A 26,242-nucleotide genomic window follows, 5' to 3' on the forward strand; every position below is an offset into this window, starting at 1 on the left:
AAGGAGTGGATTGGGTCGGGGGAAGCCATCAGACAGTAACATAGGTCTAGCAGAATCTCTGCTAGCTCACTGTGGACCCCTGAGCAGAGACTGTCTGTCTGAGGAGTCCTGTGTGGGTGACAAGGTCTTGGCCTTTTGCCATCTTGCTCAGTCATTGCTTGGGACTACCGAAGAAGAGCATGACCATGAAAGGCTGAGGTGGACCTGAAAGAATTCATAGCTAGCACCTGTCAGTTAATCACACTCTTTGCCACTAGTGGTAAATTCTTTCTTGAAGGGGTTCTGAGCAATATATCTCTGTGTCTGCCCCATTCATTTTTTTTTCCCAATCCGAAAACATTAGAACTGGCAAAAAAAAAAAAAAAGAAAGAAAAGACCTCAGAATTTTGAAAAACATACTTTGAAACCTATTTAGCCAATAATAAATTTATAGAAATTATCTGATGCTACTTATAAAACACTGGATCTGAGAGTTAATTTAAATTTTTAGCCATAGATTTAAAATATGTTGCTAAGGTAAATAACATGGATTTTGAATTTTGTGTTGTAATAGTCAGTATATGTATAAAAGAGGCAGAACTCTGAGTTGGATTGCTTTTATGCTTGACCCCGTATCTGAGTTCTCTAATTCTTAGAGGAAACACAGATAACAGTAGTGTGTTATAATTCAGACAGTTCCTTACTATAGCTACTAAGTGAAGAATAATTGGCAGTTTTAAAAAGTATCAACATAAATTTACTACTCTGAAATGACATATTTCTTTTTTTTTTTTTTGTGAAATGACATTTCTAATTCATATATGAGTTGACTCTAAAGGATTTGGCTTGAGAATTTATATGATCAGTGATAGGCTTAACTTGATAAAATGCAGCGTTCTAGATTTTTAAAAAATGTATTACTGTATAAATTATCATATTTATTTCCTACCCTGCATTTGCATTATATTAAGAAGTTTGTTATTGGCCACAACAGTACCTTGAGATCATGTGTGTTACTACACAAATGAGAATTCTTTTTAAGTCTTATTGTTAAGAGTCTAAATAAGTTAAAGTCCAAAATAAGCATTGTGTTTTAGATGTAGTAGATATATGTTGCCTTTCAAATTTATTTTATGTAATATTTTGTGGATCCAGCCACTATTACAAGCAGCATATAAAGACATTTCTTTATATGGCCACCAGAGAGCATTAGTAGAAAGGATAAGAAAATGGAGCTCTCTTGAAAACAACTGGGTTAGGTTTTTAAGACTTAATTCCTCCCGTCTTTTACTTTCTGTTATTTTTAAATGAATATTTATGTTACTTTTCTTTGGGATGTTTAAGGATGAGAAGTACTACTTACGGTCACTTGGAGAAGACCCTAGAAAGGTAAGAATTCTGAATGTAAAACAAAGGCTTAAAACCTAATGGATGCATATATTTTAACTGGCCCTGTACTTTTTATACTTATTGCCTGACATACGACCTGCTTCTTTTTTTCCCATTCTTTTCTCAATGATTTGTGCCCTTGAATAAAAATAAAACAATTAGGGGTGCCTGGGTGGCTCAGTCAGCTGAGTGGCCGACTCTTGATTTGGACTCAGGTCATGATCTCAGGGTCCTAGGATCAAGTACTAAGCAGGGTCTGTGCTTTGCAGGGAGTCTACTTAAGGTTTCTCCCTCTCTTTTTCTCCTCTCCCATTTGCATGCACATGCTCTCTTTTTCTACAGTAAATAAATGAATCTTTAAAAGAAAAAAAGTAAAATTATTAAAAGTTGATTACTTAGCTTTTAATTTTAAGCAGGACCATAGTATCTTTTAATAGATGTTTAAAGTCATCTACTCTAATCTCTACACAATTAAAAAATCTTTTCTACTATGTATTTTACAGATGGTCATTCAGCTAATAAAACATAATCTAAGATAATTATTAAAATATTGAGTAATTCACTAATATAAGCTTTGACATGTATTCAGAATCAAATTAATATGGCTGCAGTATTAAGTATTGGTCCCTAAAATGATGAAGTCATATTCTGTTTTTTCCTATTATGTCCTTATTTAGTTCTTTAACTTCTTTTAGTCTCCTCCCTCAGTAAAATCCACAGGTTTTACATAGTTAAAATTGTTAACTCCTAAATTTTAAATACTTAATATTGGAGTAGATGGTGATTGTATGATAGTTTCTTAAATAAGAAGAACCTATTATTAATGAAGCATATTAAGCTTAACTGTACAATATTGTTGAATCTGCAATCTATTACATAGTCTGTTATTCCTTCATTCAAAAGATCATATATTGACTGTGGTCACCAACTAGTATTTTAAAGCAATGAATAGAGTTTTACTCCGTTCCTCCTTAATATCATAGGCTCTGATGGCAGCCTGAGGTAAAACAAGTATTATACCAATACTGCATTTATTATTAAAATTTTTACAGTGTTTCTCTCAATACAGGATGTTGCAGATATCAGAAAGCAGTTTCCTTTACTGGAAGGAGATATCAAGTTTCCAAAATTTTTCAAAGAGGAGCAGTTCTTTTCCAGTGTTTTTCGAATTAGCTCGCCAGGATTACAGCTTTGGACCCACTATGATGTATGCTACATAAATGAGAAATCCGAATCTATAGTAGATATTTAGCATCTATAGATATAACATTTACAGTTTCAACTTTCTGTAGAATACCCTAAAGATCTGGGAGGCAAAATTTGCTGAAAGATGAGATTTGAAAACTGGTGCTCTGTAAGTTGATGATATGGGAGTAAATGATTTAGCTAATGCTACAGCCTAGTTAGTTTTCTCACATTTGCATTTCTTTGTGGTGGTGGCCTTGGTTCATTGTATTTTGTGTGAAGTTTTATTAAGTGGTTTTTTTTATATGTGATAAATGGCCACCAGATGAGGGGCAAAATTGTACAATGAAGAAGCAATAAAGTTGTGACAATGAGGATGTGGAAACGATACACATGACTAGATGGAACTGTTACTCAAGAGAAAGAAGTTTATGGAGAGCGATTTCCAGTTCTAAGAATTTGGGGATATCTGAAGGTCTTAGATTATACATCCCTGGAGAATGTGAACTGTCCACTATATTTTTGAGCAACAAGATGTATAGAATATTGTCCGTGATCATTTATTCTGGGGTATTATAATTTTATTTGCATTAAGTATGTACATATAAATATTTTAAACACACTAAAATTATAGTATTACGTATGGTTTGGTGTTGGGTGGAGAAATTTAGGAAGCTAAAGCAATACCTATAGGTTTCTAAAGATAAAATAATTTTTTAATTAGTTCTAAATCAAGCTATATTAAGTTTTATAAGCATGTTATAATTCAGCTGAGGGCCCCTTGGGAAGATTTTTAACATAATAACTAAATGAGATAGACATGAATTCTTAGCATATTTTTTAAAGGTTTTATATAAATGATATAGTGAGAAAATGATGTGGTAACTTAAATAATATTTTTTTTAAATAATATTTTTAATTATGTGACTATTTTAAATTTTAACTAGTATCACTTTTGTCTAGATTTACAATAGAATTCTATGAAACTTTTATTAAAAATAAGTCAAAGAAATGCTTGTTACATAGTTATATAGTTAAGGTTTACATAAGAAAAGGGTTTGTAGTGAAAGGAGAAATGGTTAGGTGGGAGCAGTCTGTAAGTAATTATGAATATATCTTGCTTAGTATATATTTTAATTCCTTTGCTGAGAATTATGTAACTCTGCCTTTTAATATTTTCCATAAAGTGTACCTTTGAGTATGCAGAAATAATCAAGATTACTCCATTAATAAGTACATCAAGAAAATTTGCCAGATTATAATTCTGTAGAGATAATTTGGAAATCAAGATGCCTATAACTAAATTATGGTTGGCCATATATTAAAAGAGTTTAGCAGTGGTTGATTACAGTAGTACCTTGTGTTTTCCCAACACTTAATTTTTCTAAGTGCTTTCAATCTGTTTCTAATGTTGGCTGTATAGCATTCCTTGGCAGTTAAGTAAGTACTAACTAAGGGGAGCTTCAAATAGGTGAAACTACCCTCTCTGTCAGAATGGTGGGGCAAGAGCAAATAGTTCTCAGATTTCCAGTCCTTCCCATTTTAAGGCAGTGCTGCAGGAATATATTTAATAAAGGTACAGTTGCATTTACAATACAAATGTTTGCATTGTTAGAATATTTCTGTAAGAGTTGTAGATAATGTGAATCAAGTCTTACTAAAGGAATGAGATTTAGATTTAACTGTTTGGAATACCATTAGTTTTGTTTATTTAAATTTTAGATAATGTTTATCCATAAGTTCTTATTGGCCTTCAGGTAATGGATAACTTCTTAATACAAGTGACAGGAAAAAAACGTGTTGTACTGTTCAGTCCTCGAGATGCCCAGTATTTATATTTATCAGGTACTTTTTTTTAAGTTTACATATCTAAAGTCTAGTCTATTCAGTTACTCTTTTTGAGAAATCTTTTACTTTCATAGAGAAACATTGTAGGGCTTATTTCTAATTATCATGTATTTGTGTTCTCCATGGGTATATATGTAATGATAGGCTATATGAACAATAAAATTTTAAGTTTTAATTATACTACATAGATGTCAATAGTCATAAAGGGTGGGGGGTGGTCATTGAATATTGTTTTAGGTTTCAGGAGAATAGTAATTGTTCTTACACTGTGGATACAATAAATAATTGTACAGAAAAGAATAAATTTTCAAGTTTATATTTGTGATTACCTTTTAAGAAACGCTAACTTTGCTTTAATCTCTATCATCCTTTTTTTGGGAACTTTTCAGGTACTAAGTCAGAAGTCCTGGATATAGATAACCCAGACTTAGTTAAATATCCACTGTTTTCCAAGGCCAGAAGGTATGAATGTTCCCTTAAAGCTGGAGATGTATTATTCATTCCTGGTAAGATTTCTAGACTTCATTCATTTCCTATTCATAAAATCTGTATTCTGTCACTCATCCATTATATGACTGTTTTAGTTCAAAAGTATATTTGTTATATGTATTCTATACAAGTTGATTTTTATATATCATTGTTTAAAGTATGCTAAGCACATTCTTATAAAATTAATAGTCTTGCTTTTCAAAGGCAATTTATAACATTATACTCCTATCTTATTAAATGACATTAAACAAGTTACATTATATCTGGGAGAAGATTATACCTGGTTGTTCTTTTTAATCATTTCTAAAATATTTGCATATTGGGGCTCTTGGGTAGCACAGTCGGTTAAGCATCCAAACCTTAGTTTCAGTTCAAGTCCTGATTTCAGAGTTGTAAGATTGAGCCCGTCGGGCTCCGCACTCAGTGCAGAGTCTGCTTAAGACTCCTTTCTCTCTCCCTCTTCACCCCCCCTCATCTTTCTCTAAGATAAATAAATAGATCTTTTATAAAAATAATAAAATATTTGCAAATTTTAGAACTATGTCACTTAAATATTTACCAATAAACGGTAAATATATTTCAAAGCCAAAACAGACTAGAGATTGTTAAAAATCTCAACACCTGTAATGTCTTTTGTGTGCATTATTTTCTGTGGTCTGAATTAGTGCCACTTTGCACAATAGGCATTAGTTGTTAGTGATGCAACTAACATCTGTAATTATTCAAAAGTGAATACCTGAAGATTATAAAAATCATAAGATAAAAGGAATGTATTAACAAATTATATAGTCGTATTTCTCACATCTAAGTTAATATATTTTAATCATTAATACCTCTTTTCAGTGACAGAATTAAGTAAAGAAGTTTTTTTTTTTTTTTTTAAGTAAAGAAGTATTAATAAGAATATGATCTCGGAGTGCCTGGGTGTCTCAGTTGGTTAAGTGGCTGCCTTCAGCTCAGGTTATGATCCCAGGGTTCTGCTCAGGTTATGATCCCAGGGTTCTGGGATCAAGCCCTGTGCAGGCTCTCTGCCCAGCGAGGAGTCTGCTTCTCCCTTTCCCTCTCCCTCTGCCTGCTGCTCCCCTTGCTTTGTGTTCTCTCTCTCTCTCTCTCTCTCTGTGAAATAAACAAATAAAATCTTTAAAAATATATATGATTATCTCATTTAGGGTTACCTTATAAATTGCTTGAGGACAAGGAACTATGTTTTGGTAATCTTTATATTCTCCAAGGGGCCTGATACAATGTCCTTAACATAAGTATCTATAAAAATTGAATCATTAATTTCTTATTCATAAGTTCTTTGTAAACAACTAGCATACTAGTCCTTAAATGCGTTGCCATTATTTAAATTTTTTTGGTTTTGTATCTTTAGAGTGGTTAAGAGCTATGCGGTTTTCTCTTATTCTGTATGCTACTTTAAAAAGCCAGACATACTTAACATTTGCATGTATTTTGAAATAAAAGCAAAACCCCTGTCTTTGCATTTAAATTTAACAGAATGGTTAGCTTTATTCCTGTTATATTGAATAAGGAAAAAAGATTCTGAAAGAATAGTTAAGATTAAATCCATGTTTGAAACTAGTTTTGCAAATCAAAATATTTTAAGCTTTTGTTTTTCCTAGAGCACTCTTAGAATGAATTTGTTTCTAAAATTTAGCATCTTATCTTACTTTCTCCCATTCACAAGATTAAACATTTTTTGATGTGGCTAGTATTTTTTTTAAGATTTTATTTGAGAAAGAGAGCACAAGCTGGGGCAGGGTTGGGGGACAGAGGGAGAAGGAGAAGCCGACTCCCCACTGAGCAGGGAGCCCAACTCAGGGCTCCATCCCAGGACCCTGAGATCATGACCTGAGCCAAAGGCTGACCAGATGCTTAACCAGCTTAGCCACCCAAGTACCCCACTGACATGACTATTATTTCATCTTGGTTATATATTGTGATGTTGCTTTCATATTCCTATAGCACCTATAGATTGAAAACATTTAGATTCAATTGAAAACAAAGAAATGTTCTAAAGGAAGTGAAAAATTAATTAGCTGTATCATATGATAATGCTTATTCATCCTCCCCACCACAATATTTGCTTTATTTTTATACACTTACTGTACAGAAGCCGAAAGAAATATAAGATATTTATAATTGCATTAGCTTAATATAAAACTAAGGAAGCTACAATGAATGCAAATTTAAGCAAGTTAGAAAACCAAATTCAGCTTGAATAGGAGGTCTTTGAGAACAAAAATATGAGAACAAAAGTACTGTGCTGAGGCGGAAAAGGTCAAAGATACTCCTCAAATAATTGAAATATTCTGTGTACAAAAAATAAACACTTTTGATGTGGTTGTATGACTCAGGAAGTGTAAACAAGTAACAAAACATAGCCCCAAATTACAGAACTTACAAAACAAATATAACTTTATTATGTCTTTCAAGTTAAAGGGGAAAATTGCTATTTTCCAAAGGTTTTAAAAGTAGAGTTGTGTTATTGACACTTTAAATTGGTTGGCAATTCATAAAAGTTAAAATGATTCTGTTAAAATCAGGAGTGTGCTAACGAAGGGATCTAGTTACAAGAATTTCTTACATTGGCTATATGCAATTTGTGATATTTCACTGACATTTTGGTTTGTTTCTTTTTTTTTTTTTTTTTACTCTAGGTTTTATTTTTAACTTGTTTTTTTTCTTTAAACTTTCTCCAGCTTTATGGTTCCATAACGTAATTTCTGAAGAGTTTGGAGTGGGAGTGAATGTCTTTTGGAAGCATCTTCCATCTGAATGCTATGATAAAACAGATACCTATGGAAATAAAGATCCTACAGCAGCATCAAGAGCTGCACAAATTTTGGACAGAGCTTTAAAAACACTGGCTGAATTACCAGAGGAATACAGGGACTTCTATGCACGGCGAATGGTCCTATACATTCAAGATAAAGCCTATAGCAAAAACTTGGAATAAATAATGAAGTGAATGCAATGAATATAAATTTTAAATACAATTCAGTTCAAATATTGGAAGAGTATAACAAATTATTTTTTAGAAGATTATTTGTTAAAATAGGAAAGAAAAATGTCAGGCTTATGGATTAAATAAATAGGAATTGTTATTTATGGTTTCTATTTAATACAGATTTTTATGATTGAAAGACTGCTGTATTGGGTAGGACCACTCTAGTTTTCAGATGCAAATAGCAAAAAACCCAACTTAAAATGACTTAATAAAATGTATTGAATCATTATACATTTAGTCTACTGATAGAATGGGCTTCAGTATTTCTGATCCAGTGATTCAGTAGTGTCACCAAGAGCCTCTAGGGTTTTTCTCCCATTTTCAACTGCAGCATTGGCATCATCCTAAGGCTGGCTACCCTCGTGGTCATGGGATGATTGCCAATAGCAGTTTGAGCCATGTGCATCTTCATTTACATGCAGTGGAGGAGTCAGGCTGGATTCCAAGGGCCTTCTTTTAATATGCAAAAGCTTTCCCAGAATTTGCCACCAAATCCTTGGGTCTCATTAATTTAAAGTGGCTTAGACCTGTCCATCCCTGAACAGTCACTGGGAAAAGGTATGGAATAACTCATGCCAGTCAGGTCTCCTGGAGCTTTTAAATAGAATCCTCTCCCTCTGAGGCACATGGGAACATCAGCATGGATAATTTTTAAAATCAGGATTCAGATTAGGAAAAGGTGAGCAACCGACATCTATATCTCTGAGCTTTTCAAAACACAGATGTTTAGGCCCCAACTTTGCAGACTTGGATTCAGTATGCTTGGGGTTTGCTATATAATATATGTATTTGATAGACCTCTGAGGTTGTTTTGATGTATAATCAGGACTGAGTTGGATCAGATGATAGTAATTTGGATTATTTTGTGATTCATCCAAAACACGTTTGTTTGATCTGATCTTGGTTTTTCTTGGCATTCACTGCCCCCCCCCCTTTTTTCAATTCAGAAAATATTCAGATGTTTTAATTTATACCTACAGCTAAACTTCAACCCAATTAGTTTTCCCCACTAAATGCTTTTCACTTACCCTTTTCTAAAGAGAAAAAAATTTTCAAGAACAAATACAGGAGAGATCCCAATTATGTTGTCATCATTGAAGACAATGAGCCATTGTATGTGGATCTGTGCCATTCTTTGTTTTGTACCTAGTAATTCTATTGCAGCATCATTGAAAAAAGACCAGATATATTTACTGAACACAGATGTGCTCATCTAAAGCAATCTGAGTGCATCAAGTTGGTGCATTTTAAATTATGGAGAAAATAATTTTCTCTGTTAAAATAATTCATCCATATCCTGTTTTTGGAGTTGGATTAATTTCAGATATAAAAAGCAGATTACAATAAATAAAAAAGGAAAAGTATATGAAAAATAACTCTCCTTCCTAGGTGTCTTTAGGAAGAGATACTGAAGTTACTCAGGTCAAAAAAAGTGTAAAGATGGTCTATTAGAAAAGGAAGTTACTTTAGCCAGATTATTAGATTTTTTTTCATTTTTGGTTACTTATATTAAGCAAAGAAATTCTTTAATGATTGCTTTTCCCTTGGGAAGAAAAAAAAAGACAAAACCTCTGTTAGTTTGAATAGTACTTATAGTCAGCTTTTAGATAAACCTTGGTTTTTTTTTTTTTTCTTTTAAACCATTAAGAGAATTGGTGCAAAGTATATATCCAGAATCGTAGAAAACTTGGAAGTTAAAACTGAGATTATAATCTTCCAATGAATATTCATTTTAATTCAGTTTATTTGGGAAGCAAACTGGATGACCTTAGGCAAGTTAAGAAACTTAATCTTTATGAAGCTTATTTTCCTCATCTTTAAACTTGTACTTTATAGGGTTGCTGCAAAACTACAAAGAGGTAATTCAGGGCACCGACAGTTGAGAGCTGATGCTAGCTTTCTGATTTGAGATGGCTCTCGTTGCAGTTAAATTCTATCTTAGAAAACTAGAAAGTAAACCCTTTAGGAAGTTTTAAAATTATTTCCTTGGTCATAATTTCTGATGTTAAGAGTTTATTTTAAATTCAACACATTTTTATCTTTTTTGCTGACCTGATTGAGACCAAATGAGATGTTTTTAATGTTAAAACTTTAAAATATTAAGCAGTATGTGTTAGCTGCAACTTCTCAGGAATTCCAAATCTTAGAACTTTATTGCTGAAAAGGATCTTAAAAGTCACTTCATCAATCCAGATTGCTTAAGGGAGTGTCAAGGCTTACACAGCTGGGTGATGGAACCTACAATCACGTTGTGACCAGATCGGTAATTCTCCATGCTTTCTCCCTTAGGTACAGCTCATCTTTGTTACTCTTTGGCTACAGCTTAGGGGCTTGACTTGATTCACAAAAGAATTTTTTTCCTCTGCCAGCAAAACTCACTGTACAGCTCACTGTACCACACAGACAAAAGATACAAAGTAAGACAAAGGGATACAAAATAAGATTAATGAATAAGTAGCAGAGAGTTCTATAAAAATGGAACACTATGCAAAGAATGAGACAGAAGTATTGTGGCACTGGCAAGAAATTTTTCCAAGGTGATTAAATGAGAAAAAAGTTGCAAACTATAGGTATGGTATGCTGTCATTTGTGTAAAACAAAGGTATATTCTAAACATTTGTGTATGCATAGAATTAACTGCTAAAATATGCAAGAAACCAGTGAGGGTGATTGCCTCTGAGAAGTTAGACAAGTTAGGTGGGCAGACTAGAATCTGCAGTTGTGTATTTTTTCTGCCCTTCTATTTATTCTTTCAAAGTAACTTTTTGAAATACATTTGTAGACTAATTAGTTTTTCGTGAACATTAACAGTGTTTGTCTCGGCATATAATTACATTGGAATTCTATTTATTCAGTAATTAAAACTTGTCACTCATTTTTTAAAAGGGAAATAAAGTCAACAAGGCTTACTTTGTATCTTTCTATCCTTTTGAACAGCAGCTATGTGAACATTTGGAAAGAACCTTAGTAGGGAGGCTTTTCTCTCACCTATCTAAAGTTGCCAACAGACATCTAAGCTGAATCTAAGTTGACAAAAAAAAAAAAAAATGTAGAAAGCTGGAATGCAGGTCTGGATGGAGTTGGAACTGTGCTACTGACTCCTTCCCTCCAGTGCTAAAACACAGATGTAGTGAGGAAGAACTAATGTAGATTGGCAGTCACCCACACATCTCTGGTATTACCTTAATGTCTTGTTTCAAGCATACAGTCCCTAAGTGTTGGGTGTTTTAAATAAACCTAAGTTATATTCTATTTTTTTAAAGTTCCATTAGATGGGATACTAAAATGACCATCCTAAGTGACTGCCTGTCTCTACCACTAAGAACTGCTAGGTCTCTGCCATTGTAAAGACCCAACCTGAATTTACAGATGACATCTATCTACATGTATATCTTACCCTCTAAAACATGTTTCTCTTAAGGACCCTTAAGTATAACAAAATAGCTATTTTAGGAATACTACCTTTTGTTTCATATTTTTGCTTTTAAGTCAGTCTATTACACATTTCTATACTCAAATGCTTGGGATTGTCTGTGCCTAGACCATTCTTGCCCTTGCCCTGGGTGCTTAGGTATTATAGGTATTACATGAATGAAATGAAAAACAGATCACACCATATTCTAAATAAGTCTCTTAATGACAGCAAAAGGAATACAGACACCTGAAATGATTAGCACATAGAAGGAAAAACTTATTTTTGAGTAATTTTCTTCAAGAAATTTAACAGAAGATATGAAAATAAAGTGAATTATTGGGCAATTTAAAGGAGAGAAAAATAATTTACAAGGAGAGTTTCAACATTGCTCATATGAAAGAAAAAACATGGAGGATTAATGAAAACATACAAACCTAAACTGGCAAAGTGGAAGAAATAGCTTTCTTCCAAGTAACAATCTGAAGTTTTAACAAATCTAGTAACATAAAGCACATCCAAACAGACTTCTCTGGATTAGATTTAATACAATTGTACATTCATGCTGTGGCGGTAACAACTTTCACATTATCTTTGTGGCTTCTCAGTTGACTCTCAAGACACAAACACAAAGGCACAGTCTAAAAGGATACACTAACATTTACAATAGTTTTAAGCAAATGTAGAGAAGACAAATTTGAAGTCTTAAAATATTTGAATATGGATCAGCTGGAATATATTTTCATTCAAGAAAATATTTCTACTTTCAACACTAGTTTTGCTGCAGTGGCAGTTCCAGGTGCCCAGTAAGTTATTCTCAATATTCACTGAACATATAACAATTATAATTAAGCAATCACATGACTAGATAGCTAAAGAACCTAGATTTTTAAATATCTCAGGTTTTTAAAATGAATCCTGCAGGAAGTCCTACTTTTTCCATTTCAAATGTTAATCCTGTAAAAATAAGTGCCTTTCCTTCCCCCCTCATTAGTGTATTCACTACCTTATGAATTCACTACCAAATGAATTTAACCAAGGATTATTAAATATTGAAAGAAGCCATCCAATCCATCATGGTACTTTAAGATTAGGTAATAAAATGCTAGAATCAGGCTGACATGTTTCTTTGTTGGGAATTTTTGGTCTCAAAAGAAACATGTATTTAAAGAAACTGAAGCAATATAAACTAACATGTCCTTTAAAAAAATTGAGTGATACAATTCTATACTTTACAGAATTAAGGGATGTTATTTTTAAGCATTTGGTGAGTAAGAATTCTTTCTCATAACTGAATATTTGGAATGTATTATAGTCATTAAAATACAATTCTGTGAAGAAACCAAGAGATTAACATTTTAATTCTGTATTTTATAAATTTAGGTCCTCTGGGTTATTAAGATATTAAGCTTCAGTGTCTTTTTTCCAGTCTGGAAGCAGCAATGTTACTTCCCTGCTTAATTATTTCATGACCCATAAAAGCTAAATTATTAATAAATTAAAAAGTGTTCATCCTTTATTGTAATCACACAGCTGTCAATGTCGGTTGACATTCATTAGGTCTTGGGTTTCTGAAAATGTATTTATCTAGGTCAAGAAAAACAGGCAGAAGGAAACCTCACCCAAATTATGTAGCAGTGTTAAGCAAATTCAGTTTTTGAGCCAAATTAAATCATTTGTGTCTTCAAACTTTCCCTGTAACTTTTCTTATAGCAATATAATTTTGCATTTTGGCCAAAGAGAGCTGCTTTCTTTTGGCAGACAAAATCATGCTTCTGGAGAAACATTGAGTTAGATCTTTAGAATCTGTCTCCTTTTCAATAGAGCAGTAACAAATAGTGTGTTACACATTTATTTCACCTAAGTTGATCTCTTTCAAAAGACTGATATGATGAAAAGATTTTAAATCTGTAGCATATTTTTACCCAATATACCTAATTATGTTCAATTTAAAACAATTTTCCAAAAGAACTGGTTTTTGGTCAGGAGTCAAGAAACTCCAAAATAACTTATCTAAAAGTTGTCAATTAAAAATTAAGCCATAGTGCTTAAGTGTAATGTTTTCAAAAACCAACTATACACTACTGCATGTTCTTGGAAATTTGGAAACAAATATACTTGACTCTTAAAAAAATACTTGGTGGCACATTAAAGAATGACTATGAGTTTACAAAACATATGAAGCAGGGTATAGTTAATTCCAAAACTATGGAAAACATCAGTGTGCCTTTGCTTTACTTGAAGAGAAATGGAGTTTTGAGTGCCAAATAGCTAATTACCATTAGCGTCACCAAAATTAATCCCAAACATTACTCAGAAAATAACTATTTCCAACAATTTTCAAGACCTTTTATATAAGGACTATATTGTAACTTTCATTCTTAAGGGTCTTATCTCTCTCCTTGTAGGATTATCAAAAACCATCTTTTACTTTTCAAATGAACTAATTCTAACCCAACCCAAATTAAAAACCGTTCACATTCACAAGCAAGGAATACTATTGCACATTATACTCATTTTAGGAATGTGTGCTTCCTCCCCCCACCCTCCCCCAAAAAACTGACAATGCATCTATGAATTATATCTCATTATCTGTATTTATAACACTCAAAGTGCTTCTGCTCTTCCACTGAACAAGTATATTAATACTTTTATAGTCTCAGAATACTTCATGAACCCTGAAGTGATTCTCTATGGAAGGAGCTTCCTTTGCAAAATGAATTTGGCTAGTCACCTGCATACCAAAATCTCCAAGAATCTGAACAAATTTCTTGTGCTCCTTTCCAATCCAAGATCTCATTGGATCACACACTTGGTAAGGTGTTACATGGGTATGAACAATAATCCCTGTTTGTGCAAATTCTTTCAGGACTTCTGGATAAGTAACCCACGTATTGCTTCCTCCAGAATGACCGCCATCCAGCCAGTACATTGTTCTTATGCTTCTGATAAAAGCATCTATGTTCTTGTCTTTCTTGGCTTCTTTTAATTCAAAAAGCAATTGATTCAAAACAACACAACCTTTACTGAATCCAATCAAAGTAAAAGAAGCACCATTTAGTGATGGTGGGTAAAAACTCAAGGTGGACTCATCAAATTCTTCACAGGTCCTCTCTTTTTCTCCCTGGCAACCATTAGTAGTGTGAGAACTGGATCTACAATTAGATGCTTTGGAGTCCTTATTCAAATCTTTTACATTCTTCTTTGATATCAGACTGTTCTGACTTAAGTTAAAAGCATTAACTAATAACATATAAAGGTGCTTAAAAGCTCCAAAGTCAGTATTGTGTTCTGGAGCACCAAACATATTACTTTTCACAAAATTGTCGTAGCAGCTGAATTTGTGCAAATGCATTCGCGAGCACTTTATCACCCAAATATAACTATTGGGGAACCGGTGGGCTAAAATGGTGGCAACATTTTCTAGACTCCAGTTTTCCCACTGATAATTCTCAGGATGACGAGTCATAATTTCATGGTAATTCTGAAAGGTAAGAAAGATGAAACAAGCATTAAATACATATTTATATAAAATTATTTCCACAAAATAGTTTCCCATTTTTATTGTGGAGGAAATTGGGATGTTATATGACCAATGGTTAATGTACTAAAAATGAAAACTATATGTCTATCATTACCTTCTGATCTTAAGATTTTAAACAAATAATTTCCCAATTTAAACTTAAAATCTATCAAAAGACTGGGTTATAAGATATAGCTAAATAGCATAGTAGAAATTTTAAAAATTAAACTTACTTTAAAGGGATTATAGATATTTTTATTTTTTTTAGATATTTTTAAATAAATTTTATTTAGTATACATACAATCTCCTATTCCTAAACACATTAACTGAAAATAAAAATTGGTTTATTAAGCTTTTTTGATAACACAAAACCTTAAAATATTTTCTCATTAAAGCTGTTATCCTGAATCCCTCCCTTTTTGGATTACTCTAACAACCAAATTTCAATTTTGGGTACAACAATTGAACAACTTGGGTTTGAACTGTGCAGGTCACTTACAAGTAAGTTTTTTCCTGTAAATACAGCATAATACTGTAAATGTATTTTCTCTTTCTTAATAACATTCTTTTTTTTTTTTTTTTTTTTTTTGAAGATTTCATTTTTGGGATGCCTGGGTGGTTTAGTTGGTTAAGTATCTGCCTTTGGCTCAGGTCCCGATCCCAGGGTCCTGGGATCTAGCCGCATATCTGCTCTCTGCTCAGCCGGGTGTTTGCTTTACCCTCTCCCTCTGCTTATACTCTTTCTCTCAACTTAATAAATAAAATCTTTAAAAAAATTCTGTTTTTAAGTAATCTTTACACCCAGCATGGGATTCGAACCCACAACCTGGAGATCAAGAGTCCAATGCTCTATCATCAAACTGAGCCAGCCAGGTGCCCCCATAATAACATTTTCTTTAAAAAAAAAAAAAAAAAAAAAAAGATTATTGGGCAGCCCTGGTCTCAGCGGTTTAGCGCCACCTTCAGCCCAGGGCATGATCCTGGAGACCCTGGATCAAGTCCCATGTCAGGCTCCCTGCCTGGAGCCTGTTTCTCCCTCTGCCTGTGTCTCTGCCTTTCTCTCTGTCTCTCATGAATAAATAAATAAATCTTAAAAAAAAGATTATAAAAAAAATAAAATAAAAATAAAGATTATCTTATTATAAGAATACAATATATGATACATATACAAAATATCTGTTGAATCAATTGTGTATCAGTAAGGCTTCGGATCAACAGTTGGCTGTTAATAGTTAAGTTTTTGGGGAAATCAAAAGTTATATGTGAATTTTCAACTGTGTGGGAGTCAGTGCCCCTAACCCCTGCATGGTTCAAGGGTCAACTGTGCAATGAACGTTCTAGAAAAATGTTTTTATATATCTGAGATTACATCAATAAAAATAAATTCCTGGATATGGGGCTGGCCCAGTCAGTTAAGTGTCCAACTCTTGATTTCAGCTCAAGTCATGATCTCAGGGTGGGGAGATGGAGTCCTACACTGGACATGGAGCCTGCTTGAGATTTTCTCTCTCCCTCTGCCCCTCCCCCAGCTCTAAATAAAATCCTTTTAAAATAAATAAGTAAAAATAAATTCCTGGATATGGAAAGATTGTGTCAAAGAATATTCATAATTTAAGATTAGTTATACAGACTCCAATACTATCTTCCAGAAAGGTATGTATAGCTCTTCTTTTCGTTCAATTTCTTAGGCAAAGGACAGCCTATTCTAATTTGGATTTATTGAAAATTTGAATGAAATTATAATTTTGTTTATTTATTAACCATCTGGAGTTCTACTTGTGTCTGTGCATAACTTTGGTCCTTTTTTATTTGGTTCTTGTTTATTTAAAAGCATTCTATATATATATTAATAAATTTTTGTTTAGGTTCCAGGATATGCATATAAATTTTGTTTTCATTTTAATTCACAGTAGCTTTTTTTTAAAAAGGGAGAAATTCATTCAAATTTATTCATTTATTCTATGAGATTTATTGGATACCTACTGATTGAGTATGGATCAGAACAGACTAAACTACTGCCCACACAGAGCTCACATTTAGTAGAGAGATACACAGTAAACAACTCCATAAGTAAACAGAGCAACACTGTTCAATAGAAATATAACATGATCCATGCAAAAAAATTTCTAGTAGCTACATTTTAAAAAGAAGGTAACAGGTGAAACTACTTTGAATAATATATTTTATTGAGCCCAAATATCTAAAATATTATAATTTAAACATGTAACTGATTTAAAAAACTAGTAAGAGATGATTACATTTCTTTTTCTTACTAAGTCTTTGAAATCCAGTGTGTATTTTACACCTACAGCACATCTCAATTTGGATGCTAAATTTTCACTGGAAATACTGGATCTGAATTTAGATTTCATAAAATTTACAGTTGAAAAAGCAGATTCACATATCCAAGTTGTTCAAATATACTTAAAAGTTTTCTAGGAACTGAACTATCAGTTTTTAGGTTTAAATTTAAAGTTAAATATAATTAAAAATTTAGTTCCTTGGTTAGACCAGCTTTCGAAAGGTCAATAGCCACAAGTGGGTAGAAGTCAGCACAAAATATTAAGATGGTGGTTAAGTGCAATGGAGTATAATTAAAAAAAGAAAAGAAAAGAACAGGGCAAAAGGAATACAAGGATTTGGAGAGGGTGGAAGATTATTATTTGAAACACAGGGTGGTCTCCAATAAGATGATAGTTGAGAAGGACCTGAAGGAACCAAGGGAGTGAAGCAGGATATTTCAGGCATAAGGAATTGCAACTACAAAAAGCCCTGAAGTGGAAGCATGACTGGTATAGTCAAGATACAGCAATGAGGCTAGACTAGCTCCGGCAGTGTGAACAAAAAGAAAAAGTGATCACCAAGGTCAGAAAGATTGTTGGGGAGAGGGGGAGGTGTGAGGACTTTGGCTTTTGCTATGATAGGGTTTGGAGCAGAGGGTTGATGTAATTTCTGTTTTGAAAGGATTACTCTTGTTCCTATGTTGAAGGATCAGGAGTTGAAGCAGGGAGACCAGCAGGAGGTTACGCAAGTGTAATCCTGAGGAGACAAGGTGGCTTGAACACTGAGTGGTAGAAAAATTAAGGTGGTAAAAGTGGTCAGACAATATATTTTGAAAGTAGAGTCAACAGCATTCTTGCTGATTGACTGAATACAGAGTATGAGAGAAAGAGAAACAGAGTTGTGATTTTCCTTTATTTATAACACTATATACTATACATGCTGAACAATTTTAAATGCACTTCTCTTTTGACCTAGTAATTCCACTTCTAGGAATTTATCTCAGTGATATAACTGCATATATGCATAAATAAACATGTTTAAGGTTATTTTTGTTTCAAAAGAATGAGGCAGGTCTATGAGTACTCAACATGCGTTATAAAACAAGGGCTAAAAAACCCCTGTAAGCTACGCTACCATTTGTGTTTTAAAATAAAAAAGTTCGTGGGGTCCCCAGTGGCTCAATCATTTGAGGTTCCCAGTCTTGATTCAGCTCAGGTTCTGAGATTCAGCCCCATGTCAGTCTCCACGCTCAGTGGGGAGTTGGCTTCTCCCTCTCCCTCTGCCCCTTCCCTTGCTAGCACCTTCTTTCTCTCAAATAAATCTTAAGAAAAAAAAAAAGTTTGCATCAGCATAGAATGTCTCTGGAAGAATACATATATCAGCAACAATGGTAGCCTTTAGGAAGAGAAATGGGAGACTGAAAAGGGGATTTACTTTTTAATGTACAGTCTTAAACTTAATTTTAACAATATTTTTCTATTAAAAAACTAAAACTGCGCAGCCCAGGTGGCTCAGTGGTTTAGCGCTGCCTTCAGCCTAGGGCGTGATCCTGGAGTCCCAGAATTGAGTCCCACATCAGGCTCCCTGCTTGGAGCCTACTTCTCCCTCTGCCTGTGTCTCTGCCTCTCTCTCCTCTCTGTGTATTCTCATGAATAAATAAATAAAATCTTAAAAAAAAAACAAAACCTAAAACTGATAGAAGTAAAATTCACTAAAAAACTTTAGTCTATATACAAAGGTAGAAGGGAAGATGGAGAAGACATCCATAAAACCACCAATTAGAAATAATCATTAAAATTTGAGTCTAGCATTCCAGTTTTCTCTAGTATACAAACACATTTACAAATACATATATTAGACAGCATTCTTACTTCTTCCTCAACAAGTTTATACTTACAATTTTCACTTAACAATATATTTCAGGCATGGTTCCATATCAAAAAATATAGATTTGCATCACAATTTTTAGACTTCCCATCAAAAAGATTAATATCAATTTACACTCTCACTGGCAGTATACAAGAATTTACCCACATCCTTACCCACACGGGCTACTAACATTAATTTTTTTAAAACCTTCACTACTATGATAAAATACCTTACTTTTTATTTAATTTGCATGTTTTGATTCCTAAGAAGGATGAATATTTTTCTGTTTATTGACAATGTTCATTTTTTTTTGTTAATTCTGCGTTCGTGTCCTTTGAGAATTTTCCCAATCAGATACTCAATTCTTTCTTACAGTTAATAATCTCATTAATAGCTTTTCATATGTTAAAAAATATTTACTCCCAGGAGGAGGCTATCATTTGGCTTTTTATGGATTCTGCTACTGCCCTCGGCATATTCAGATTTGTGATAGAAAATTAAAATAGGAACTTAGATCTCAAAGAGCTCAGCTAAATCCTTTTTATAGCTATGGAAACTGAGACCTAGAAACTATATAGTTATTTCTATCATACAGTTATTTGGTTAATGAGTCAAAATGAATTCAAGATTCTGTAATTCTCAGTTCAGTCTCTACCACATAGGTAAATCTAAAAACTTGGTATTTTCTTTGATTAGCCCTAAGTTATATGATCAAAGGGGGGACATGCTTATACAAAGGAACTGTGTGCACTAAAATATAAAAATAATATTGTTACTGTTGTGTCAAAACCCGGATCCATTAAAACAATGGATAAATACTCCCAAATTCCAAAAAGAAACACAAGACATCCCCATAGAACTTGCAGACAGGTGGCCAAAACTGGTTCTGCAACTCAGGCCAGTCTACAGAAAAGGCTAAAGACTATGGGAAGAGAGTGCTTTCTTTCAAGAATTTTTATCTCAATTGGGAATGCAATGCGCTTATTCCCCTTGGGCGGGGGTGGGGGGGGGGGTGGGGGGTGGGAGTATGTAGGGAGCAAGCTTCTCCTCATCACCAGTGAGGCAGGTGGCAAAAGAATTTCTACGGAGAGATTAAGGGGTTCTTATTTCACAGTTAGATGCTTGCTGACCTGCAAAAACTTACAGGCCTATCCCATACAGCTACTAAAGTTAAAGGTACAAAGATCTTTAGGAAAACAACATGCAAGTGTCTACAACAGTTCGGAGGCATTCATGATTAAGTTTCAAGCTAGGTGGATTATTCCTACAGCAGAGCAAGTACAACTATATTCCTGGCACAGAGCTCCTAAAACCCTTGGAATTTCCCAGGTGACAGGAACACCTTTGTTCTAATGGGGTGACTCTTGGTGGGCTTCTGAACAGGAATTGGTCAACCAGAAAAACCAAGACATGACTGAAGTTTGGAACTTTCGGTCTCACCATCCATTCTCCAAAGAGAGGCTGGAAATGGGAGTTAATGACTGATCATGACTATACAATGAAGCCTCCATAAAAAAATCCCCAAAGTATGGGTTCAGGTAACTTCTAGGTTGGTGAATACATGGAGGTTCTAGGGGAGTGCCACACTGAGAGAGGTCTGCACCCCTTCCCACATACCTTACCCTATGCATCTCTTCCATCGAGATATTCATCCATTATCATATCCTTTCATAAGTGGGTAAACAGTAAGTAAATTGTTTCCATAAGTCACTCTTACAGATTAACTGAACCTAAGGAGGGTATGATGGCAACCCCAATTTATAGGCAGTCTGCAGGAGCACAGGTGACAACCTGGGACTTTTGACTGGCACTGGAAATGGGGGTGCAGTCTTGTGGGACTGAGCCCTTAACTTGTGAAATGTAATAATAACTCCAGGTAGATACTGTCAGAATTGAGTTATAGGATATCCAGCTGGTGTGCAGAGCATCACATGGTATGAGGAAAAACCCATGTAATAGGTTTCAGAAGTGTTGCGAGTGTGGTAGTAGTATGAGTAGTAAGGCGTGACACACCAGGACATACATTTAGGGCATGGTCATCTCTATATCCTAGTCTTTAGGAAAACAGGTTTTTTAAAGGTAAAATTGGCAATGACCCAAATGTTCACCAAGTGCTGAATGAGTAAACAGATTGTATATCCATACACCAGAAAACTACCTCGGAATAAAAAGGAACATACTAATGATACAGGCAATAGTAAGAATGAATTTCAAAAGCATCATATACTAAGTGAAAGAAGTCAGACACAAGACTACATACTACGATTGCAAATTAATGAAAATGTACAAAAGGCAAAACTATAGTGAAAGAACGCTGATCAGTGGTTGCCTGTGGCTGAGAAAAGAGACCAACAGAAGTGGGGAATAAAGGTACTTTTTAGGGTGATAGAGATGTTGTATAACATGATTATGGTGTTGGTTACATAACTGTAACATTTGTCAAAATTCATCAAATTGTAAGCTTATACTTGAAAAAAGAGATAAGTATAATTTTATATACTGAAGCTTTAAAAAGCAAGATAACTCAAGAAAATTGGAAAATGCCTCCTTAAAAAAATCCTGATTTCTGTTCCCTCCAAAATCATTACTGGATTAAAAAAAAAAATCAATGTACCTAAAGAAATATGAATTACTATGTTCTCAGCTCACCTGTTAATTCAAATGAGAAAATAACAAATATAGAATAAAAAAGGACACACAACACCAACAAAAATGATTGCAAGAGGAACATCAAGAAAGTAATGGTAATTAAAATTTAAAATTACTTGGACAACCAGATCTAATTGATACCAAACAACAAATCGGTATCAACAAGAAGTAAAGCTTCTAATAGTACCCTACAAAGTTCTGTTGGACCAAATCTGTTCGGTATTTATCCAAATTAAAAATAAAGATATTGAAAGAATGCCTATTTAATTAATATATGATACAAACCAGAATAATGGTTCTATGAAAGAACTGATATACTAATAAGATGAGCTGTGTCTAACAGGGTAAATTTCACACAAATAAACATTAGGCTAAAAAAAAAAAATCAAGTACAAAGATATGAAGAAATCTGAGCCAAAAGCATTTCATATAATAAGAGCCATGATTTATCAAGCACTTCCTGCACTGTTCAAAGCAACTTACATATATTCATTCATTCATTCAACAAGTTATCTACTGAACACCTACTACATGCCAGTCACTGAACACCAATCACTAAGCATCAGAGATAGTGAAGAAAACAGACATGAAACTGACATTGTAGTGTTGCAAGACAGACAAAAACCGAAATGAATAATACAGTAAATGAAATGGGTAAAATAGAAGAGGAAAGCTGACAGGGATCACATGTATGTGTACATGTGATTATGATACAGGATGGTCAGAAAAGGCCTCACTGCGAGGGCAACTTTTGAGCAACTCAAAACAGGTGAGGTAATGAATCCTACAGACATCTGTAGGCAGATTGTTCCAGGCAATATGTGCAAAGCTTTTGAGGTCAAGTGTGCCTACCCCGAGTAATACAAAGAATGCTGTTTGGGCAGAGTAGACAGAAAAAGGAGAAAGGCAAGCAAGAGTGGGAAAAGATAAAGACAGTGAAGAGCCCTTCTTCAAAAGTACTCTGGCTTTTCCTCTGAGTAATGGGAAGCTACTGGAGTTTTCAGCAGTGGTGTGGCCATGATTTGACTTACTTTTAAACTGGTTATTCTGATCACCTAGATAGGTTTAGAAGGGAAAGCAGCTTTAATTGTTGATCGAGGTGTAAAAGAGAGGTTACTAAAAGATTAACTTCAAGATCTCTAACTTGAGCAACTAAAAAAAAAATTCCCATTAGCCGAGATGAGGAAACTGCAGGAAGAACAGATTTAAAAGCAAAGATGCAGAGATTTTATGTTTGAGGTATCTATTAAATATCCAAAAGGAAATACTATACATGCAACCGGTAAGTCTCGAGTTCCAGGAACCTCTCTAGGCTAGTTATACAAATATCGAAGGTCATCAGAGTACAGGTGGAATGTAAAACCACAAGACTCCCAAGAAATCACTACGGGGATAAAGGTAGAGGAGAAAAGTCCACAAGCCGAGCACTGGGGTAGCCCAATAATTGAAAAAGTCATCAGAAAGATAAGAAGGAACTGTTACTCACGAGGAATTCCTGTATTTAGTCCTCATTGATATCCTATAAATTATTATTGCTATTTTATAGTTGAGGTAGCTGGAATTAGCCAGAGATGTCATAGCTAAAAAGTGCAGAATCAGGGTTCAAACCTAGGCAATTTGGCATTAAAGCCTTTTGATGCATTATCTTACTCTTCTCTAAAAGACCTGGGTTTTTAAAGCACTTCATACACTCTCTGTAAAGCAACACTAGATCACTGTCCAAAAAGCTAATGGAATCTCAGGCTACATAAGGAAATGGATGATGTCACACACACACACACACACACACACACACACACACACAAAAAGAGGAGGTATGACTCTAAGTGTATTCAGCACTTTTTTTAAGACCTTATCTGAAGACTTGTATTGTTTTCTGACTGTAACACTTTATAAATATTTAGCAGACTCTCAACAAAGGTTCGTCATCATCATCATTATAGATGCACATAGTAGCTGTTCCTCCAATCTCTGGAAGCCGCTATCAGTAATGTCATGCTGTTTTTTTCCCAAACTGAGCAACAGAGGATCAATGATCTACTCTTCAATCTAAATACGAGGGTTTGTTTTTGGTTTTGTTTTTTTCACAGTTTCTATTAGCAGTCAATGAGACCGGTTCCTTATTTTAAGGATAAGAGGGAAAAAAATTACATGCATCTTCATCATCGTTTGACACAGCACAAAGTTTGCGACTACATCAGTCTGAAGCATCCATCTCAAAAACTAATACTACTGTTTCAGGGAGTGAGAAACCCAGCTGGCCAACATTTTAGCTTCCCTGTCCACACACCGACCCGTACTACCCCCGACAGAACTTGGCTCTGACGATGGAAACGCTCCGCGTTCGCACACGGCCCACCGGGGCGCCCGCAAACCTTAGGTGCCCCCGGGCGCTGCAGACGCCATTGGCGCGACGCTCCCGCCTGGATTTTGCATTTCGTGAATGCAAACAAAACGGCCCACGTACAACTAACTAACTGACGGGACGGCCGCCAAACTAGACAACACAGCTCTGCATGGAGACCTAAATTAAGACCCAGGACAAAACATGGGAGACACCCCTAACTCTGGGAAACGCACAAGGGGTGGTGGAGGGGAGGTGGAGTTGGGGTGACTGGGTGACACTTGGCGGGATGAGCCCTGGGTGTTACGCTATATGTTGGCAAATCGAACTCCAATAAAAAAATGTTTTTAAATTTAATTAAGACCCAGCTTTCCCAGTACCAGACAGCCACGAATATTTGCCTGAAGATCTAAAATCAAATAAAGCTAAAAAAAAAAAAAGTACAGAATTCAGGTTGAGCGCAAAATATTGACAGGCTTAGCAATTACTGCCCCTTTTACTCCCCACCCACCCTCTTTTTTCTAGAGTTAGTAAAAGGGGGGGGGGTCATACCTTTAGAAATTTTATTTTAATTAATTAATTAATTAATGCATGCATGCTTTATTTTTTGCCCGTTTGCTCTTTAATGACTGCCAGGGTTTTCGGCACCCGCGTGCTGAGTTAATCTGAAAAGCCCCGCGCCTGCCTGCCGCCGAGCCCCCGCGCGCACCTCTGCGCCGCCAGGTTGTAGGGGTGGATGTATATGCACGCGGGGCCTCATTCCTTCGGGCTCGGATTGCACACACCCCGCCGCCCTCCCCCCCCAAGCTCGGACGGACCGACAGCTGGCTCTGCCCGAGGTCGTGACCCTCCAAGGGCACCTCCCTCCTCCTCCCCCCGAGCCGGGGGCTCCCGGAGCAGGGGGCCCAGGGGTGTGGCAGGGGCGGGCCCTGGGATTTCGCGGGGCCACGCGGCTCAGGGCACGTGTGGGCGTGTTCGGGGCAAGCCTGGAACCCCGCACTGGGCCGGGGCCGGGGCCGGGGCGACTGAGGCCGCTCGCAGAGGCGCGCGGGGAGGGAACAGGTGTCCTACCTGCACGTCCCCGGGGAAATAGAGAACGTGATGCTGCGGCTCCTCCCTCGCCGGGTCCCCAGGGAGGGCCGGCCCCGCCGCCTCGGCCGCCAGCAGGAGCAGCTCGTTGCTGCGCTGCGGGTCGGCTCCCGGCACCGGGGGCAGCTGCACGCACTGCGGCCGGCGCGCCGCGGCCAACGGGGAGCCCCGTGCGCAGCCGCCGCCGCCGCCGCCGCCGCCGCCGCCGCCCAGGTTCATGGCTTCGGCCTGCGAGCGCGACGCGGCCATTCCGAGGCTGAGCTGCGGCAGCAGGAGCAGCAGCGGCGGCGGCGGCGGCGACCGCAGGAGCCTGAACTCCCACATGGGTCGCTGCCGCGAGAGCGGTTCGGGGCGGGGGGAGGTCCTGAGGGAGGGACCCGGGCGGGCCGCCCAACGGTCCCCGGCCGGACGGGGCGCGGCGGCGGCGGCGTCACAGGCCGACGTGCGCGCGCGCGCGCAGCGTGCGTCGGGGCGGGAGGGATGTGCCCGGAAGTGGGCGGGGCTTCCGCGGGTTGGGGAGGGGGCGTGGCCCGAGGGAAGGCGCTCCTGATTGGTAGGTTCTGCTGCGCGGGAAGTTCGAACGGCAGCCTGGGGAAGGGCGGGAGCGGAGCCAAGGAAGAGGGAACGAGCTCCTGGCTCCGAAGGAGGGGCCGCAGCTGGAGTGGGTCCAGTCGCTGGGTAGGGTTTTCAGTAAACTGTGCTCGCGTCTCTGTAGGCTCACCTTTCAGGTGAGGTGTGTTTTTTTGTTTTTGTTTTTAATATATAGTTCTTGGAGCCCTAAAGGAAGAGAATCTCCCTTTTCTCACAAGCTTTAGTTTTCTTTGTAGATAGACAAGATTTCTAGTTCATGGGAATTGATGGTTAGATACGAAATCTATCTAACGCACCTTTGGTTGGAGGTGGGGAACAGGATGCATGGACTGGGACAGCTAAAGTGGGCCAAAGGTGTTTATTTCCTGCTGTGTTTGCAGCCAACGGGATTGGCTAGTTTATTTTTTTAAGGTTTTATTTATTTGTTCATGAGAGACACAGAGAGAGAGAGAGGCAGAGACACAGGCAGAGGGAGAAGCAGGCTCCATGCAGGGAGCCCGACGTGGGACTCGATCCGGTGTCTCCAGGGTCACACCCTGGGCTGCAGGCGGCGCTGAACCGCTGAGGGATCTGCTATT

At 36.4% G+C, this 26,242-nt stretch overlaps 2 protein-coding genes across 2 annotated transcripts in view; one reads left to right on the top strand and one right to left on the bottom strand.

Moving 5' to 3' along the window:
• The window catches only part of TYW5 (tRNA-yW synthesizing protein 5), a 22,933-nt gene extending 12,121 nt beyond the window's left edge, over positions 1 to 10,812 (top strand). The window contains exons 4-8 of the mRNA XM_026002594.2: positions 1,324 to 1,368; positions 2,438 to 2,575; positions 4,311 to 4,398; positions 4,791 to 4,907; positions 7,596 to 10,812. Of these exons, the coding sequence (XP_025858379.1) occupies positions 1,324 to 1,368; positions 2,438 to 2,575; positions 4,311 to 4,398; positions 4,791 to 4,907; positions 7,596 to 7,852 (645 nt within the window). The 3' untranslated portion in view covers positions 7,853 to 10,812. The remainder of the gene's footprint in view (positions 1 to 1,323; positions 1,369 to 2,437; positions 2,576 to 4,310; positions 4,399 to 4,790; positions 4,908 to 7,595) is intronic.
• A 709-nt stretch (positions 10,813 to 11,521) lies between these two features.
• C16H2orf69 (chromosome 16 C2orf69 homolog) lies at positions 11,522 to 25,499 on the bottom strand. Its single transcript, XM_026002593.2, has 2 exons — positions 25,056 to 25,499; positions 11,522 to 14,799 (listed from the first exon to the last, which is right to left on the bottom strand). Exons 1-2 carry the CDS (start codon positions 25,395 to 25,397, stop codon positions 13,975 to 13,977), a joined length of 1,167 nt encoding a protein of 388 aa, XP_025858378.2. The 5' UTR covers positions 25,398 to 25,499; the 3' UTR covers positions 11,522 to 13,974.
• Between the last annotated feature and the right edge of the window lie 743 nt (positions 25,500 to 26,242).

This window comes from Vulpes vulpes, chromosome 16 (genome assembly GCF_048418805.1).
Source record: "Vulpes vulpes isolate BD-2025 chromosome 16, VulVul3, whole genome shotgun sequence".
In the NCBI taxonomy this organism is placed as follows: Eukaryota; Metazoa; Chordata; class Mammalia; order Carnivora; family Canidae; genus Vulpes; species Vulpes vulpes.

Bases quoted from the DNA above. Each gene is read 5' to 3' on its own strand.
- C16H2orf69 (XM_026002593.2), bottom strand. From the start codon at position 25,397: ATGTGGGAGTTCAGGCTCCTGCGGTCGCCGCCGCCGCCGCCGCTGCTG. The intron at 14,800-25,055 runs GTAGGACACCTG...CTTACCTTTCAG, and splicing joins ATTTCCCCGGGGACGTGCAG to AATTACCATGAAATTATGAC.